Below are 20992 nucleotides of genomic sequence, written 5' to 3'. Positions count from 1 at the left end.
TCAAAATTTTGGATTATTCTTCCACAAAGCTTTTCATAAATAGCTTGCTGTAATTTTCCTCTGCGTCAGGTTTCATTGCCTCTCTTCTCACCTTTCCAAGTCTGATTACAGACCTGAAAATAATTGTTTGGTATAACTAGATCAGGGCTTTTTATCTACTGACTAAGAATAACTTTGTGTTCTTAAAGCACTTTAGTGGTCAGTTTAGAGTTGTTATCCAATTGGAATGTCTAATTCTGGCATCTAGAGATGTTGCTCCAGTATTTCCTCATTTTATGATGTGCATCTCTCCCTGCATTAGTTATTCATGATACTTTGTGAGGTCGCCTTAAAATGTACCCATCCCACTATAAAGCTAAAATGTTAGAAATCAGTGACCTAACACTACAGTGTACGTAAATATCCAGTTTTAGATTTAGATAGCAGAGCATTGACCTTGTTGCTTGCATGTTGATTCGCCAACCAGGTTAAGAGCATCGCTGGTCTCCTGGGTGCAAGGGATACATATTGGTCTGGAAAGATTTTGATAAAAAAGGGGAGGTTGTAGAAATCTGCTATATTAACAAAAGACTTAAATTTGAGCCAAGTTTTTAATGACACAAAATCTAAATACCTTGCAACTTCAGAGATCCTCACAGGTTCTTCCAGTCGGATAAGAGCCACGTCGTAGTCATAAAACTCAGCAACTCCCTCGTTTACTTTGGCAGTGCGGTTATAGTTTCTGTGCAGCTTGATTTCTTTCACTTTTTTCTCTGCAAATATTTAACTTAATTCATCTATATCATACAGACAAACTGTTATCTTTGGTCAGTAGCAATATAATTTCCTTTTCATTGTGAAATCCACTGAAAATAACCAGTAATTAATAGCCCTACAGCTGTTTATTAAATAAGTTAGAGGTTTTTGGTTTGTTTAGTCAATGATAAGGTCATCAGTGAGCATATTTCATTACCTCTTTTGCCTCCATCTTCGATGTCGATCCTTATATTTTCTGGTAGAGCTCCAAAGAGGAAGCAGCTAGCAGCAGTCAGGACAAAGTCAGGCGACACCAGTGAGCCCATGCACATTGTTCGTCCTGTCTCCTGAAACTATAAAGGAAAGCAATATAATAAGTGTAGATTTTTATGTTTGATTTTTCATATATTTATGCTGAGTTTATTCATTTAGACTAGATGAAAATCTCTCAAAGAAAACTAAAAAAGCACTAGGATAGTGGAGACCTCCACCAAGTAGCTAATTTCCCCCGGCATATTGTGACCTCCACTTTAAGTTAATATCTTTATTCACTGAATCTTCATAATTTTTTTTTTTTTTTGGGAAAACAGACAAACCAAAGGCGATAAAAACATGACCTCCTTGGTGAAGATAATAAGGATGTAATGTAAGCAACAGAGGTTCTTAGGTTTTCGTTCTGATATACAAGTAGCCTTGCAACAATATCATTTCATAACATAGTTTTCAAATATATATATATATTACATTTTTTAATTATTTTCTGCTCTATTATGTACACCCTTTGAATAGTTAACTGATTGATAAATTGTACAACCTGGAGAACGAAAGCCAGCCATGGATATCTTCTCCTCTTGTCTATTTTGTCCCCTGTGGTTTCATAATCTCTATGAAGACCACACAGTCCGACGACTTCACTTTCATCTGCATTAAAAAGGAGCGAACCAAAATGCAAATTCATACTGGATAAATACAAACTATAGTGCTAGCCTCCGATATTGGTGGTTGCTTCTCTTTACTGAATTTCAACCGTAGAATCAGAATCCAATTCCACATTATTCATTATGTTTGTGTACAAATAATGGTCTTTGACTATAATGTCAGTGTTCAGAAACTTTAAAAGGAGTTAAAAACTTGAGAATACATTTGTATGTACAAGCAAAATGTATTCATTAATATATTTCTAAAGACAAATTAAAGTAGTGCAAACATACATAATATTACATTCATTCTCTTCAGTCATTCAGTCTTTATGGCCCATGAATATATTCACTCAATTAATTTAAGCACTCAATACCAGTCCACCAGGATGCTTCAGTATATTCCTCCACATCAGGAGCAGCAGCTTGTCTCTGCTACTTTTGGAAACTAGAGAAGGAACCAGACCCCCATTTATGATCATAGTTCTCCCCTGAGTTAAATTACTGCTGAAGGAGGAATTATGGAGAAAACACCACAGGAATGCACATACTCACTCATCCATCACACAGGATTTATGTTGCTCCTCCTTTTTGTAAGGGTCTTACCAATTAAATTATCAAAGGTCTCCAGTAATTCTGAAATTTCATTCAATATGAAGTAATGTCTGCCTCCTGTTCCTGTAGTGAGGAGTTGCAGGTCTTCATTAAAGATCTCAGTCCCAATGTCAAAGACATAGATGTCTGAAAAGTGGTAACAGGTTAGTGTTTCACTAACATTTCAAAATGCAGAGGATTTGCAGAGTATTCCTAAGCTTAAAAATTTTGTAAGTTTTAAATTTCGCATTACAACTGAAACAAACTTCATTGGTATTTTCTATAACAACACAACACATTGACTATTGTGAAATTGTAGAAAGAAAGACAATTGTTTTTACCTTGCTGCACTTACAGCTCCAGGTAATTTCAAAATGTTTAAGATAAAATACTAAGCAGGAAACTTACCAAGATATTCCTCTCTTGATCTAGCTGAATCATGTTGATTCATGTAAACCATGTTCTTTATTCTAGCAACAGTAGGTTCAGGAGAACCACCGATGGTGTAGCCACCTGGAGAAATAGGCTTTTACTTGTAAGACAGATTAAAAAAAATAATAATAAAATAAAATTTATTGCTATTCCTAGAAAATTGTGAAAAAGTAAACATACTTTTTCATACAGTAACTTTGTTCAGTAAAAACCTTGGTACCCCTGCCCCCCTCGAAAAACCACCACCCATCCAACTATTCAAACCTATGTATACAATAATTATAACCACTTTTTAGAAGTGTTTTAAGTATGACATCTTGTTTTTCTCATCTAGACAAAAAATAAAAATAAAAATGAGTAAGACCAAAGAGGAAGCATCCTTATGATCAAGCACAACAAATGGATGCTGATCTCAGTAAGGCAGAAAGTTTCCAGAAATTATTATGCCAGCCTTAAGGTATCATAGGTTTCATTAACAGTAGTGCTGCTGATAAATTATGAAACAAGCTCATTACCATCTGTGAAAAAGATCAGGACATGCCGATGATCTTTGAATCGCTCTTCTCCAACTCGTTCCTTTATAAAACCCATTTGAACCTCAAATGTTTTGAAGGCCAGGTTCAGATCAGTTCCAGTGTTCTTGTCTTAAAAAAAAAAAAAAAAAACACATAAGAACACAATGTTAAACCAGAAACGACAGTCTTGCTATAGTAAAAAAGATGACATAGTACTTGTGTTAGACTTACTTCCTACTGTAAAGTTTTTCAGGTTTTCTATAACTGAATTTAGTTTTATTGTGTTGTAAAAATCAAGAATGTTGACCACCCTGTAAATGTCAGACGAGAAGAAGATGATATCGTAGTTTGGTGACACACTGAAGGAGGAGATCTGTGGAAACAAATCAGTTTGGTTCTTCTATACATTTCTGATACACCTTCATGAGCACAGGTTAGCTTGAATGGTTTCCATGACATGCTTTGTTAAACCAGTGTGGCTGTTTTTTTTCATTCCTTATGGTTGTTATTGTGTAAAGAAAATGATCTATGTATGAGCAGGGCCATTTCTTTGACAATGAGCCAAGAGCCTCAAGCCAAGAAACATCAGTGATTCATAATTCATAATTAAATTTACCTCTAATGGGCAGCAGTTTTGGAAGCCAAATTGGACGGAGTACTGTATGTCAAATGAGTCTGTTAGTGTGCGGACACTGAATAAAAGCTTCATGCATAATGAGACCTAACTGTCTAACAAGCCCATACACACAGTGGGTTTACCGAAAACAAAATGCTCTTTTTATTATGTACAAACAGACTCCTCTGACCTCTAGTAGTTCTTTATATTGTACTGTATAGTAGTCCTTTCATTCATTGATTAGATGTCCAGATTAACAGCACTAACTGCTACCTTTCTAAAGAGCTTTAAGAACTCAGTAACTTTATTGCAAACATCCGTCAACACTCTGTGGTCCCCCCCCCATGCATCCTTAGACCCCTAAACACCACCTGCAATCAGCAGAGTCATCATAACATAACATCATTCCAGGCACTGTCTTGCTAAATCTGCACAATCAGCATATCAGAAGGCAACAAAAAGTTTCAGAACAGATGACCTTTCCATTGCAAATTAATCTTAAAACTTTTTATATAAGACTATCGATGACACCTAAATAGTCAAGTTTAAGATTCTTTATCACCTAGTAGGTCATCCGCTAGTCCGAGTCCTTGGTTCTGGGTTTATTGGATGTAATTTTATGTTATCTGTCCGCATTTTTTTTTCATTTTTTTTGAAGAGTCTGTTTGTTGCGAGTTGGGGCACTGGGGTGGGAAGTCGCGATTAACATTTTTTTTTCTTTGTAAGGTTCGGGTCTGAACTGTTCCGTCTCCCAAGAATATTTCAAGTCTCTGCTAAGTGTGAAGCCCATTCCCCCCGTCCTGCCCTCCTATGCTGGCTGGTGCTTTGGCCCGCTGTTGGATTGGTGGTGCTCGGTGCTTGGGGGCCCCCGAGTCCCTGCGGCTGTGGGATTTCCTCGGGTCTCTTCTCTTCCCTTGGTGGGGGGGCGGATTTCCTGGGTTGGCTCCTCTTGGGCGCCTTTGCTCTTGGGATCCCTTTGGGCATCTGGTGGGTCCCCTGGCACCTGGGGGGGGGGGGGTTCTTTGGCTCTTCAAAACCACTATTGAGCATTTTCCCATTGGATTACCTTTACATGCACAAGTTCACTCTCAAAACAACTACAGGTTCTTGGTTCCAGGTACTTAGAGATTCACTTCCAAACAGAAAGCACATATTCTTATCTTCAGCTACCACAGTATACATTTCAGATTAAACCATACTAGATATACTTCAGCAATGGTTTCAAGGTGCCACTTTATTGTATCTCTTATACTATATCCGTTGGTTGTGCTGTTCTTTTTACATCTCTTTGCAGGTGATGAAGCAGACAGAAGACGCTTTTATTGTTGTTTCGCTTTTATCTCCTCTTTCTTTCATCTTTTCTCCTTTTTCATGTTTTTCCTTCCTGTTCTACTTACATTGCAATGTCCATATAATCTGTAATACTCCCTGCCTAATCATAGTAAAGCTATTTATATGCATAAATCAAGCGGAAAACTATGGTGATAGCAGTACTGCTCTAGCCTGGGTGCCATTCCAAACTTAGTCCTGCCCACAACGTTTGAGGTCGGGAAGTTCGGTCTGGCATTGCTCAATGGTAGCGCGAGTATGCTCGCACAATATCTGGTGGGCCAATCAAATTGTCAGGGCGGGCTTTATACGACGATGGAGAGATGATCAACAGTAACGTAATCAACCACGTCACCAAAGCGCGCTTGGATGACAACAACAATGGCTGCCGCTGGAGAGTTGAGGTGTGTAGATTCTGCTATTAGGTCTATTCTAGAAGATATCAACAGCAAATTAATTTAAAAAGAGGAACAGAGAAACGCGATCAAGGCTTATTCTAGGCGTGCAACTGCACGCTTTGATTTTTGTTGACAACAACTATGCGTCGCTTAAAATACGTCACGCACTCCATTGCTCTTATTGGTTTTAGGTCTATCCAATTGAGTGCAGAGGCATTTTTTTTTCTGGTTCGTTAATAGTTGTCCTTTTCTTTGAGGTTTTGCTAATTCAGAGCAGCTGGAGCCACTTTCCCAAAGAACTGAGGGGTGGGGGATTTTGTTTAAGTTGACCTTAGTTATTTTGTAATCTTAATATTCACTTATTATTTGTGCTAAGTTAAAGAGCTGTTTTATTTGTTTACTATGTTATAGTTTTGCATGGGTTTTTTTTATTTGTTGCTTCTCTGTTATATTGTGCCTCCCTCATGGGGCAACTTTAGGTTACTCCACCCCTATTTAAGCAGCCTCTGTTCTTTATTAGTAGGTCAGTTTTTATTTAAGTTAGTTACTGTTCAGTTGACCTCAGTTGAGTTTGGCTCAAATTAATGTTATTTAATATTGAAGTTATTTTCTATTGCTGTCTGAGCCTTTGTTAACAATTTTTTGACATGATTAAATCAAAGTTTGTTTCCAATTTTTGACAACCTTTTGTGCTTATTTATGTTTAGTCCCTGACACCCACCACTATATACTTTTGTGTGTCTCACCTTTTTAATCAGAGTAATAACAGCATCTCTTGACTGATTAAAATGAGCTTTGTTGGTACTCTCAGAAACGTCGATAGCAATATAGATATTGAGAGTCCCATTTTTGGAAATCCTGATTGATCTCCCTTCTTGGATATCATCTGTAAAACAAGAGATTTTAATGAGTAAGTCATTAGCATTATTTCCACGCTTCTATTCTCGTTTTACATGAACAATTAGTTGTTACTAGGAAGTATCAAAAGTATTTAGGAACTTACTGAGGGACTGACTGATGGTTAGGATCTTTTTGATGGCACTTCCAAATACTTCTGAAACCTCTTTTGGGGTGTCATATGTGTGCTTGACTGAAAGAGGAAGCAAAACACAAGATATACTTTAGTGATTCAGTCAAGAGAAGACAAGTGATCCATTACAGAGGTTTCCACTTGCAAATGGAGTTAATGAGACATTTGTGATCTTTTAAGTTTTATTGCGTGATTCAAAAACAGAAGCAGTAAAAACAAAAAATCAAATGTTTGCCTGGTATTTCCAAAATATTATTTTTTTCATTTTATCAGCTCTGTTCTAAATTAAATTATAAATCTGTCACAGTGGTGGTATTAGATGCATGTGAGATTCTGAAAAGTAAATGTTAGAAGAGGTCAGAGTACAGATCAAGGGACAATATCATGATATTTGTTTACAAAACCATACCTCTTAAACTTTTTTTGCTGTCACAACTGTAAATATTTGAATTTAACTGTCAGAGACTTACTATAGTGCAGAGACAGGCAGAATGATCAAAGGGACAAACCAGAGTACGGGAGCCAGAGCCAGAGTCAGGTGATCCGAGATCCTTGAGATCTTTGAAGGTTTTACATGAAACATTGGTTGGATTCCCATGGTTCTAGGGAGATGAGGACAGATGGTAATTGGGTTCACCGTCATAGAGTTAGGGAATGGGTTGATGAAGTGAGGTGCCAGTATTCCCGGGTGGAGAGCCAGACCTTTTGACACACTTGGTACTGTGTTTCCGTTAGACAATAGGGATTTGCAGCTTTTGACTGGGCTGCAACTGTTTTGAACATGGTCTTTCTGGCTCTCCGCCATACTTGCTGGCACCCCACTGAGGTCATATGGGCTGACAGAACTTTGGCCCTTTTTTTTCTGGATGGTTAACACCGGTAGTCGAAATCCAAAGACCAAATAAAAAGGGGAGAGACCAGTGGTGCTGGATTGCAGACCACTTGGTGGGATCCGACTCACAAATGGTGCAGAATGTGGTTTCAATGTCTTGGTTAGCCCTCTTGGTCTGGCCATCAGCTTGGGGATAAAATCCAGAGGACAGGCTGACAGAAATCCCCTGTGAAGAGCATAACTCCCTCAAATATTTAGTAACAAATTGGGGACCATAGGTAGTCCAGTGATGACATCCATCGTGATATGGAACCAAAGTTGAGAGGGTACAGGCAGTGGGCGAAGATGTCCAGCAGGAGGTCTCCTTCAGGACTTAGCATATTTGCATTGATTACATGCTGCCAACTGAGACTGAATGACTTGGATTGTTTTGTTGACTCCAGGATGACGGCCCAGAGCTCTGACAGAAATGAAGAATCTTTCCAATCAGGTGGTAAGGAACAAACAGAATATCCTTAGGGCAAGCCTTAGGGACATCTTGATTTTGAGTGGCATCTCTTACCCCCCTCTCCAGATCAACCATAGTCACAGCCAAAATGAATCGAATCAAGAAGGATCAACTCTCTGCCACCACCGGTCTACTACTTCAAGGTCTCAAACATCCAGAAGAGAGCATTGGGTTTCACATTCTTAGTCCTGGGTCTGTAAGACAGGGAGAAGTTAAACCTTCCAAAGAGCAGAGACCATCTAGCTTGACAAGATTAATGCACTTGTAAGACTGGAGGTACACAAGATTCTTGTGATCACTTTAGAGAATAAATTGTTCTTTAGCCCCCTCCAGCCAGTCTCTCAATTCCTCCGGGGCTAATTGAACAGCCAAAAGTTCTATAAACTATCTCTCTGGATGCAGTGACTGAAGAACAGGAGCCAAGAAAAACATCAATTTCAGTTTGCAGAAACCCTTCTTTGCTTGGACGTTCCAGAGAAACTTAGTCTTTGATTATGTGATAACATGTAAGCTAGTGGTGGTTTCCAGTGGATGTGCTGAAAACAGTTTCCCACTTATCTCCTTCTCTAATGCTAACTAAATGGTTTGCATTGTGGAGGTCAAGTTTAGTGAAGATCTTTGCTCCTTGGATCTGATCAAAAGCTGAGTCAATAAGCAGCAGGGGAAAACATTTTTTGTGTTGTTTTATCATTTAGTCCCTTGTAATCAATGTAGGGGCGACGAAGTCTGTCCTTCTTCTTAACAAAAAAGAAACCGGCTCCAGTAGGAGAAGAAAAATACCAAATAATACCAGCCTTGAGTGAATATTCAATATAGGCCTTCATGGCCTGAGCTTTGGGCAATGAGAGAGAGTACAGTCTGCCCCCAGGAGATGCCATTCCAGGAGATGCCATTCCAGGAAGAAAATCTATGAGACAGTCAAAAGGATAATGAAGAGGTAAGTTGGTGGCCATGGCTTTATTGAACACCTTTCTCAAATAATGGTACTCGGGTGGAACTTTAGACATTTTGGGGTAAATCTCCTCTTTAACTTTCTTAGAATCTGATGAGGATAAGCTGGAGATACACAATTCTCTGAACATGTGGAAGCCCAATTCATTTCTAGCTTCTGCCAATCAATCTGAGGGTTATGTTTCTTAAGCCAAGTAATTCCCAAGACATCTGGCACATGAGACGACTGGATATTCATGAAGGATATCTTCTTGTTATGATTACCTCCAATAGTAAGGCTAATTTCCACGACCACCAAGTGCGATTTGTTTAGGGGGTATCCAGCAAAAGCAGGAATCTCGTGAGAGCAAGTTCCAGGTAAAAGTTGAATGCCCAGTCTCTTGGCAAACAGTTCATCCATTAACTCTGTGTCTGCTCCGATGTCAATAAAAGCAAAGATTTTGTGAGAAACAGACCTTGTTGAAAGATAAACAGGAAAGTCAGGGAGGGAGAAGTGGACATCTTAGTTCAGCTCAGTAGAGTTCACCCCTCCTATACAGAGCCTTACGTTTTTATTGGACAGGTTGACACTCTGCCCCTTACTATCACAGTAGAGGCATACATTCAACTGATGTCTGCGTTCATTCCTCCTTAGACATTCTTGTTTTCCTCAGCTGCATGGGTTCAGGGGTGGATTCTCTTCCTACATGCGTCTTTGGGTCAGGAACTGGAGTTTGACTTTAATGAACCAGAGGTCTGAAAGAATGTTCTTTTTTCCGTTCTGTAAAAAGGAGTTCAATCCTGGTGGCTAGATCCTCCAACTGTTTCAGGGAGAAACCAGTCAGAAAAATGGTAATCAATATTATTATCAGAAATGTACCTATCTCTTTGTCTAAAGAACAGATTCAAAAACTTGAATCAGTTCTTGAGAAAATTTCAGGTAGGACTGGCAAATATGTTACCTGTTTTGTCCTTCAGAATTGCCCCATAACTTAGCTTTGCCTGCTAGCAGAGATATAACATAAACCAACTTAGCTAGATCAGTAGGGTAGGCTGAAGCTCAAAATGGATCTCACACTGAGTCAGCAAAGCTCGATATTGATCCGGATCACCTCTAAACAGTTCAGGAGGTAAAGTCAACACTCTTTGTTGGAAATGCGTGGCAGACTAGGGGCAGCTGATGAATGCAGAAGTGAAGAGTCCAACTGGGTTTGTTTACATAAGTATGCTCGAATCTCATTGATACCAGATTCAAGTTTGCTAATATAATTTTCCATGCTGCATGCCACTGTTGATCTGGCAATGGGTCCACCGTCCATCTTTGGCCAGATTATTCTGTAATGACCAGAAATGGAAGACCCAGAGTTCAACCAGAAACAACAGTTGATGTTTGAACAGTTTATTAAAATATGAAACTGCCAAGGGTCAGGAGAGATTCACCAGAGCCAGCAACCCAAACGTCTGGAAGGAGATTGGACAGTGAAGGAACTGGGCAGAAACACCAGCCAATGTTTCTAATGTTGAATTCTTGTTCACTAACCTTCTTGGAATCTGAGGCAAACCCCGAGAGTTTCTGAAAAGGCCATTTGGCATGTGACATCACTGGTGAATCTCTGGGAATTCTTGAATACATCCAGATTTGTTTGGAGGAATCCTTCTTTGTCACTTACTCATTGGTCAAGGGTAATGCACAGAATCAGATCCTTGAGAGCAGAGACAGGCAGAATGATCAAGGGGACAAACCAGAGTACTGAATCCAGGAGTCGCTCCAGAGTCAGAACCAGGGGATCCGAGATCCAGAGACCATCCAAAGGAAATCTGAGAGTGGGGTCAGAGACAGAGCCAGGTGATCTGAAAACCAGAGACAATCCAGGGGAGAATCCGGGAGCGAGGTTAGGGTTCAGAAATCAGGTAAAATATCCAAAAACATACTTAGATAGATCCGATAGGGTTCAGGCATGCTCAGAGAATCAGTAGGCAGAATCAGATCAGAATCAGGCAGGCAGACAATCAGGCAGGCAGACAGATAACAGAAATGCTGAATTAAACTTACCAATGGCTCATAATAATCTAGCACTACAATGTGTGCAGAATTATTAGGTAAATAAGTATTTCAACCACATCATCCTTTTCATACATGTTGTCCTACTCCAAGCTGCATAGGCTTGAAAGTCAACTACCAATTAAGGAAATCAGGTGGTGAGCATCTCTGTAATGAGAAGGGGTGTGGCCTAATGACATCAACACCCTATATAAGGTGTCCTTAACCTCTTGGACACTTGATCTTGTAGGGGCGAGTGCTGAGGACCCAAATTTGGGTCCTCATGTGTCTGACAGGTTAATTATTAGGCAACTTCGTTTTCTTTGGTAAAATGTGTCAGAAAAGAGATTTGACAGACTCTGAAAAGTCAGAGGCGTGCAGCAGTTTGAAAATTACCAAGCTTTTGAAGTAGGATCATTGCACAATCAAGCGGTTCATGGCAAATAGCCAACAGAGGCGCAAGAAGTGTGTCGAAAAAAGAAGACGTAAAATAACTCCCCATGAATTGAGAAGGATCATAAGCCAGGAAGCCATTAGCCACCAGTTGTGCCATATTTCAGAGCTGTAACATGTCTGGAGTGCCGAAAAGCACAAGGTGCTCAATACTCAGGGACCTGGCCAAGGCAAGGAACGCCGAAAAAGGACCACCTTTGAACAAGACACACAAGACAAAACGTCAAGATTGGGCCAAGAAATATCTGAAGACTGATTTCTCCAAGGTGTTTTGTTCTGATGAAATGAGAGTGAATCTTGATGGGTCAGATGGATGGGCACGAGGCTGGATCAACAAAGGGCAGCAAGTTACTTATCGACTCAGATGCCAGCAAGGTGGAGGTGGGGTACTGGTATGGGCTGATATCATCAAAGATGAGCTTGTGGGACCTTTTCGGGTTGATGATGGAGTCAAGATCAACTCCCAGACCTACCACCAGTTTATGGAAGACACCTTCTTCAAACAGTGGTACAAGAAGAAGTCGCCATCATTCAAGAAAAACATGATATTCTTATAGGACAATGCTCCGTCACACCCATCAAAATACACCACAGCGTGACTGGCCAGAAAGTCTAAAAGGAGAAAAAATAATCACATGACCCCCTTGTTCACCTGATCTGAATCCCATCGAGAACCTGTGGTCCTTAATGAAATGTGAGATCTACAGAGAGTGAAAACAGTACACCTCTCTGAACAGTGACTGGGAGGGTGTGGTGGCTGCAATGTGGATCGCAAACAGATCAAGACACTGACAGAAACTATGGATGGAAGGCTTTTGAGCGTCATGGTGAAGAAAGGTGGTTATATTGGTCACTGATTTTTTTGTTTTTGAATGTCGCAAATGTTTATTTCTGAATTTTGAGTTGTTATATTGGTTTACCTGGTGAAAATAAACAAGTGAGATGGGTATATATTTCTTTTTTATTATGTTGCCTAACAATTCTGCACAGTAATATTTACCTGAACACACAGACAACCTCATAAAATCGCCAAATCTAAAAAAAAAAACACAACTTTGATACAAAGGAGTCTTTTGGGATGATTGAAAATGTTGGGAGCTGGAGAAATACCAACTTTCTCCAGCAGAGTCCGCCCTGGATCCTCTCAGCTGAGCTGTCTGCGCACCTGCTGCTGATCATCTCATCTGGAGGACCAGACTACATAAGCTGTCTTCAGACCTTGCCTCGACGCCGCAGTGTCTTAATCAGTTGGTTACCTGTTTTTCTCCTGTGAAGCTCTGGAAGAGCTTAACCTGCCGAGCCTGCCCTCCGAGCCAAACCTGAAGACTCACACTCTGGATTTCCAAGCAGCTCTGGATACTGAGCTGAAAACTCAAGCCAAGGTCAAATTCATCTCTAGAAGTAAGATGCTGAAACAGCTTACGGACTCTGCAAAACCAAGTCATCTCCGGACCCAACAGTTCCGCTCCCAAAGCCACTTCTACGCACCTCAAGGTACAAACCTGAACAAAACCAAGATCAATCCCAACCAAGCCTCCGCTAACAGTACTGTCTCTCTCACAGACTCCAGTGAACCAGTCCCAGACCAGAACCAGTTCAACTGTTCATTCTTTCATGTTTGTTCCTCAATAAACTGTTTAAACTTTTCCTCTGAGTCGTCAGTGTTCTGCATTTTGGGCCTCTTTGTTTACCCATCATGACAGAAAAAACAATTGTGGCCCAATAATAAAAATGATCCTCAAAAATACAACTTGCCTAATAATTCTGCACACAGTGTAGTGACTGGTCTGAAAGCTTGTTATATAGAGATGTGAGCAGGTGGAACTGAAGAAAAGGGGCAAAGCTGACAGGTGTGTTGGATGATGAATTAAAACAGCACTGGTGCCAACAATCTTGACAAGTTTAGGGAAAAGCTGTCGATAGTTCAAGTCATCCAAAGCTTTTCAATGAAATTAAGTTTATTTATATAGTGCAAATTTACAACATGTCCTCTCAATAGTTTTTACAGAGAACAGATCATAAAGTCAGATTGGTTTGACGTTTTCTATCTAAGGAAAACGAGCTGAATACATTAACTCATTGCCTCGACAGGAATCCTCACACCGAGCATGCATGTAGTGACAGTGGAGAGGAACACTCCCTTATAACAGGAAGAAACCTCCAGCACAACCAGGCTGATGAGACAGAAGGAGACATACAGATAGACGCAGAGATACAAAAGATGAGCCTTAGAGTAGACAGGATGTCTGCCTCACTGACAAATACTGGTAGTTGGTTTCATAGGAGATGAGCCTGATAGCTAAAAGATTTGCCTCCCATTCTACAATAGTCCAGCCTTTAAAGTAACAAATGCATGTCACCTATTTTCTTTATCCAGGATATGGATAAAGAAAATAGGTGGTTTGAGAGGGGCGTGAAGGAAGCCATCTATGTTAAGAGAGAAAAACCAAATTTAAACAGAGGTGGTGGACTCAGATTCCAGCTTCCAAAAACATACAATTCAATCATAGACATGATCCCTTCCAGATATCACCAAACCCCCCCCCCCATCCACAGAGGAACGAGGGACCTACCCGCTCCAGCCGGTGAACAATACCTCCTTAACGACCAACCCTTAACAATCATAGACAGGTTTCAGGTATTACAGGAGACAATCCCCCCCTTAATGGCAATCCCCCCTTTAACGACCGACCCCTAGAATCATAGACAGGTTCAGATATTACAGGCTAACGATGGAACTAAACGACCCATTCATCGGTTACCATTGCATGTTTCCAAGCAATACAAGGCCTTGTCCATATAAGACTCAAACTCACTGCGGATCCAGACATTTGAATTGAGAAAGCTTCCTGGAGAGGTGGCGAAACGTCTTCAAATCTTGAAAACCAAGTCCAGTGGATATTTTTTGAATTTTTACGGAAAAACAAATGCATGAACTAGTTTCCTAACAACACCCCTGGATATGATATTCAAAATTTTTGCAATATTCCAAAAATTAAAAAAAGGAAATTCTAGAAACCTGTTTGACATGGGATTTAAATAAAAAATAACACCAATATTTTTTAATTCATTTCCTGAGATCAATTTAATACCTTCCAAATGAAGTTACTGACTAATCAGCTGCTTCTTCCTTATTTGAGGCTTAACAAAGCTAATAAATATGATCTCTTTAAATATTCTGAAAAATAGATTCTTAAACATATTAGCTATTTAACAGACATTTCACAACATTTCAATTTGTAAAATTCATAAACCCTATTGATTGGATTTTCTTCTACTTTTCAATTAAATGCTAGTTGTATGGAGGACAAACTACATATACTTAGTGTATGGAGTCACTGAAAGTATTGTCATATATTCATTGCTTAAATGGTTCATGTATTATTAATATATGCTGCGGGTTTGTATTAGTGCATCCCTTATTTAAGAAATATTAGATGTCTGAATTCTAAAGGCACCAAATTCACATATCACTTGTTCAGTCTTTATATACTATCAAGGTATCATCAAATCTTACAGTAACATGCTGGCTCTATTCCTGTCCACTGGCCGTTCTCCTGACACACTCTCGCCTTAGAGCCAATCAAAAACAGGTTGCCATTACAGCTGTATTTCACTCTATCGTCAATCCCAAACATGTTTCCCACTCTTGAGGCTCCAGGCGGTACTCCAGGATCAGGACAGGCATCTCCGGCTATGAAAAGAACATAAAATAAAATACTATGACCTCTATTATTTCCCAAAGTAGGCAATGAAGTGGATTTTTTTACTCAAAATTTGCAATAAAGAGATTAACCAAAATAACACACACCATGTTTGATATTATTATGAATAAAATGTGATCAAATGCGTATTACATATATCATGTACTGTAATCAAATGATGTAATGTACTCACAAAACTTATGTACTTAGGTTTTGACACTTTATCACATCATCAAATTTTGCCCTGTTTAAAATACTTTTTGTACAGATTTCAATGAACTCCGAATGTGTCTGTTTGTCTCATTAAAAAAAACTTCATTACATATTAAAACACAGTCAAATAAAAAAGTAAAGTTGCTCAGGACTCACAATCGCGGCTGCAGATTGGAGTGGAGCCATTCCATTTCCCATTTTGTAAGCAAACCCGATTGGGCGAGCCTCTCATTGTGTATCCAGAGTAGCAATTATATGATGTTACATCGCCCACGTAGTACTTTTCCTGACCAGGGAAGACGTTTCCATTTTGTAACACATTTGGGTCAGGGCATTCAACACCTTTAGGAAAGAAAGTCAGCTGTTATCTAGATGAGGAAGTCTTAGGTAAATTCTGAACCATCAAAAGCTGTGTGGCTTACGTTTGCATTTCTGCGGTTGAAACTTTCTGGGTGAGGGTCTCCAGGACCCATTAGGCAGGCAGATGCGAGTCAAAGCAGGGTCGGGATAGTAGCCATCCTGACAGTAGTAGATGAGTTGGCTGCCTGGCTCCAAATTCTTGGACAGCCTATATTCACCTCCCTCTATTTCCACACCTTTCAGAGTACAATCACAAAGAATCTCAACACCTAAAGAAAGAGACATAACATTAGGTTGCTTTTTTTGGTACATGTTTGTTGTAAAAAAAATAAACAACAGAACTAAACAAAGAATATTTCCCTGCCTAGAATGACTATTTTGTACTGTACATACATTTTGCCCTTTCGAGGATTTGTGAAGGCAAATCTATGTTTTGCATGGTCCAATATGGTCTCACAAACCTAAAAAAAATATTTACCCGTTTAATAATGGAGAAGCTATTAGTCAGCTTTATATTTTTTTAATATATAAAAATTATTTATTTTCTGAGAACGTGTTTATTTAGAAGCAACTATGCAAATTAACAAACATCTAGAAAAACTACACTATAATACTTTATTTACCATGTGAATCCCAGATTGTTCACTCTTCTTTGCCTTTTCTAAAATATGCTTTAAATAAGTCCTACCTGTCTGTATCCATGCTTGGTCAGATCCTGACGTTTGAAAAAGGAGGCACGGAAAGAGGAATAAAGCGTTAGCCTCGCTGCATACAGTTAGCCAAGCCTTGTAGCTAAACTAAGTCCTGGAAAAAGACCAACTGTACTGTCCCATCTGTTTTTGGACTGCTGATTCATATTGGTCTTTGGCTGATCAGGTTCAAATGATTTCACCTCTTCTTTTTCTTCTTTTGTTTAGTGGTGGTTGGCAAGTAATATACCTCCACCTTCTCTTGGTAAGTTTAAGAGATTTCCCATCCGCAATTCGACCTGTCAGTCACCTGCACTATAACTGTGACGACAGTTCCTGCCATCTCGGGGCACACCACTTCTGTGCCCCGAGCCATCCTATACTTCTGGATTGCAGAGGAGCTACTACACATGTACAACTTTTAACAGGAGACAATTGGCAAAGATTTTTGTGCCCCACGGCGGAAATACACCATAGTTCACATAGTTGTGATCACAGCCGTTTCGTTAATTTGAAGTAAGCTACAGGATGTAGTCCAAAGTCCTTTCAAAACTACAGAAAAATTACAACATATAAGAAACCATTTTAACCAATATGTTCTCCCATTAGATGCAGTTTGCCCTGCATATTTGCACAGCGAGCGGCAGAAAACGTGCATGCTCACTGAAGGCGCGTAACAGCCGCCCTCTCCTCGCACCACAGGGGAACTATTGAAAGCTTGAACGATCAAACGTTAGACTAAATGGAGAAAGGGATACACAGACAGATGGAGGGAAGGATGGACAGACAGATGTTTTTGGAACATTTAGTCATTTAGTCAACATTTAGATAGATGTTGCAACATATATAACAACACACACAGAATTTCAACATTAGACATCTCTAGTTATTAATTGCATACACTTACCAGGTCTGAACACCTCGTTAAAAAATGTCATACCCATGAATAGAAGTAATGCATCCTGATGATATTTACACCCAATCAGATGCCATCCCCCCCATGTTAAGCAGGACTTTTAGGCCCATCAGAATGGTATTTGATGAGCCTAAAAGTCAGTTGCAACCAGTTGGACATGAGAACTATATAAAGATATAAATTCAAGGTCACCAATCAGTTCTAAAATCATCTTTAGGTCAAGCCTAGTTGATTCCTGGAGAACCACCCTACCAGATTAACATTTTACAAGGATTTTTTAAAAATCATTCTGGTTAATATAATCCTAGCCTATTTACTCATCCCAGCGGCAGCCAATGGTCAAAAGCCCTATTTTTTTTTTTTTTTACCTTTCATGAACCAAACATTTATCGTAATGATATGCCCAATTCAAATCAAATAAACAGATTAACACACTTACCATAACACAGGGCAGCTCCCCATCAGCTGCAACCGTTTGTGACAACAAACTTCCAGTTCTTCCTTGTCTGTTCTAAAAGTGGTGGGCTCTGCTTCTCATCTATATGTTAACAGCTGCCAACCAGCTAGCTAGCAGCCTTTTCTGTGCACAACATGCTCACCTGCTCTTTTCGACTACAATATCAACCGATAACATTTCCCCCCTCATTCATTAAAACGGTAAAAGGCGTACCAAAGGCATAACGACAAAACAATAGGCCCGTAAGCAACGTTAAATGGGTGGGCCCCATATGAAGTACAACCCGCCAACCCCCCTGCACCCCCACCCCCCGCTTAAGTACCTCATTTTGGTATCCATTGTCGCTAACAAATTGTAAGTAATGGTTATGATTTTGATCTACGCTCTGGATTACCCATAATTCAAAGTATTACTGTAAAAAATAAAATACTCAAATACATCGTTCTTTTAAGATCTTTATTTCAGTTTGAAACATATAATAGGAGTGTATTTTTTACCAACCGTCTAATGAACTATACACAGTTATTAACATAGTAATTAAAAGTACCACTGTCAGCTTTGCTATTGGTGTCGTGCTTAAACGGCTCACCAACCTGTTGAAATCTGGCACGTGTTGCGGTATAATATCGTCTGGGTTTAAGAGCAATTTTTAGCACCATCACATCTGCAAAGAGACGTCCCAGTCCTTAATTGCGTAGGGGGCTAACCAGGTGTCCGTGACAGGGCCCCTAAGAGCTTGGGTTCCCTAAGCAACTGCATACTCAGCTTACCGATAGTTACGGCATTGTTGGGGACATTTCTAATCTGGGACGTCTTGCCAAAAGGGGCAAAACCTTGTACAGTGTATGCCCAGTTTGCCCACCTTAAGTTAATTCTATCTCTGTTGAGTCATTTATTTTTGGGATTAAACTGAATACAGCATCTGAATCCTTTAGGGTATTCAAATTAACAGTGTGGTACTCACACTGTGGTTTTTTGGCTAAATGTTACATCAATTTTTATTATTTTGATGATTACACTAAAGGAATATTATTAATCAGTCAAAGAAGGTTTTACCATTATTAGGATATGAGTTTTGATGTTATAGTATCTCAACTTAGAGGGAGTCACACAGTAAAAAGTTGCAGTTAGAATCCCAATAATTTGGTATCCCAATCATCTTTTGGGTTTTAATGGATTTTTTAGTTCTGTATGGTTAAACTTTAAGTGAAACATTGTCCACAGCCTTTACATTAATAAAAAAAACCTGAAAGATGTGTAGGTTAAAAAACATTGAAACAATTTGAAATATTCTTATTTTAAATTTACTTAGTTAGATATACTATTATCATGATAGTAATTATTACTATCATGAGTTAGTATTGTTAAATTCAAAATAGCTTAAAACTGCTGCAGTCATATTGATTTACTGTATCAAGTACCTGTAGTCTTCAGAAAAAATTTGATGAATGCATCTTGGTTTAAGTTTTTCAACAGTAATATTTACCCATAGAAAATGCAAAAATTTAAAAAATATAGTGTCCTAAGTTACTTTGCATGTATAAAAAGGTTAGTATTTTTTAAAAAATCTGTCAAGGTTTCTAACATGCATTGAAATCCGTTCATCATCTCTGCAGCTTTTTTTTGTAATTTATTTAATTAAAGAAGATTAAGTTTTAGGCTTGGGGATGGTTGAACAGATATCCCGTAACTGTGCTAGTGAGATATCTGGAAATGTTCTACATTTAAAATCTGCAGTCTGTGTTAATCAGAAATGTCTTACCCAAACTGAGGAGATACAGAAGTGCAACTAGACAGCTCCAGCTGCGAGAAGTCCCCATGTTTCAGACTAATGAAAGAACAGACTGGAAATGTAATAAAATAGCAGATGCATTTAATTTATTTCAGAGAAGTTGAAAAAGTTCAAAGTGGGGGAGTGGACTAAGACCAGCCTGTTACTCATTACATGTTTGAACAGTAAAAAGAAATCAATACTTTATGTTTGGTATCCTTAAACTTTTCAATCTGGAATATTTGGTTTAATGTTATATAAATATAATCTTAATGACTATGATTGGGTGAAACAGGAATATTTAGGAACTCCTGCTTATTTCCGCAGTATTGGTCTGTTAGTTTTTCTAAAGTAGGGCATAGTTTATTCCTTTATTTAAGATATGGTTTTCCCATCTTGTGTACACCCAAGGTCACATGTTGGATAAAAAACATTATCATTGTGAAACAGAGATTAAGCACAAACATTTGCCTTGTCATTTACCAAAGGTTCGGGAAAATAAATTAATGATTGTTCAATTCAATTAAATTCAAGTGAGGACTTATCTTACTTAGGACCTGTATTGTAACCTTATTCTAGGAACCCTTTCAAAACCTTTTTATAATACTTTTAATACATAATTAATTTAGAAAGGCTGATGTAAGGAAAGTATTTCTTTATTGTTTGCTTTAGTTTTCTTTTTATCAAGTTTTTCTGTTTGCTACACATCTTTTGGAGTTGAACAAAATGCAACTCTTTTGGGGAAATGTTCACACAGTTCTTTGTGATGTTTTGGGTCATGTCATTCCTAAATCTTGCCTTGTGCTGTACCTTGGTCATTTAGAGGGTGCTGTGCATGTAAGTGAAAAATATTTAATCAGGATTCTTCTTGTGGTTAGGAAGAAGACTATTACTAAGACCTGGCTTAAGTCTGATACTCCCACTTACAAGCAATGATGTCAATTATAGAGGATATAAAGGTGATGGAACATCTAACGTATAATTTTAAAAGAAAAGAAAATATATTTGCAAAAAAATGGGTGAAAGGATTGACATATAAGGGAAGACATGATTAACCACATTTGCAACAGTAAAACAATTTCACACAGTTCTTTTTGTAAGTTTATTGTTTCTTTAGTTTATTTTTTGTGTGTGTGTGTTTCACTCCATATAATGGGAGTTGCTGTTTTGCACATTTTTTTTCAACTCTGAAAATGAAATAACATTTGATTTAAAAAAAAAAAATCTTTTTGCTCTTTAACTTTTCTCTAGCAGCATCCTATAGAAAAAGTTATCTCATCAAATGAGCCCAGTCTTAACATGTTGACTTGACAAGATGAAGGGACTCTGGTGTGCTACTACTTGGTGGGAAAGAAAACCGGCAGCTACATGGAACTTTATGGAACCAGTTTGACATCCCTGCTCTAGGAAAACTGAATGAAGAGGGTGCTTTTCCTCCAGGGATTTTATTACTGTAGGTTCTGTCATAGTTCTGTTTAGTGCAAATCGGTAAATAGCATATTGGGGTGGGGGACATGATTCTTGGTAAATAGCATATTATAAGTGAGTAACT

At 38.8% G+C, this 20992-nt stretch overlaps 1 protein-coding gene across 1 annotated transcript; it reads right to left on the bottom strand.

Annotated features, from left to right (window-relative positions):
- Positions 1 to 435: 435 nt before the first annotated feature.
- LOC107098503 (complement factor B-like) lies at positions 436 to 19489 on the bottom strand (the record flags this gene model as incomplete). Its single annotated transcript, XM_015396224.1, has 14 exons — positions 19432 to 19489; positions 15670 to 15876; positions 15404 to 15589; positions 14848 to 15024; positions 6540 to 6626; positions 6283 to 6422; positions 3425 to 3566; positions 3194 to 3322; positions 2655 to 2759; positions 2259 to 2393; positions 1550 to 1656; positions 953 to 1088; positions 614 to 752; positions 436 to 512 (listed from the first exon to the last, which is right to left on the bottom strand). Coding segments are annotated over exons 1-14 (1825 nt in total), but the record flags the coding sequence as incomplete, so codon positions are not given.
- Between the last annotated feature and the right edge of the window lie 1503 nt (positions 19490 to 20992).

Source organism: Cyprinodon variegatus, unplaced genomic scaffold (genome assembly GCF_000732505.1).
Source record: "Cyprinodon variegatus isolate N-32 unplaced genomic scaffold, C_variegatus-1.0 Scaffold784, whole genome shotgun sequence".
Lineage (NCBI taxonomy): Eukaryota > Metazoa > Chordata > Actinopteri > Cyprinodontiformes > Cyprinodontidae > Cyprinodon > Cyprinodon variegatus.
The sequence above is the reverse complement of the archived record's forward strand: the minus strand, read 5'-3'. Positions and strand labels throughout refer to the sequence as shown.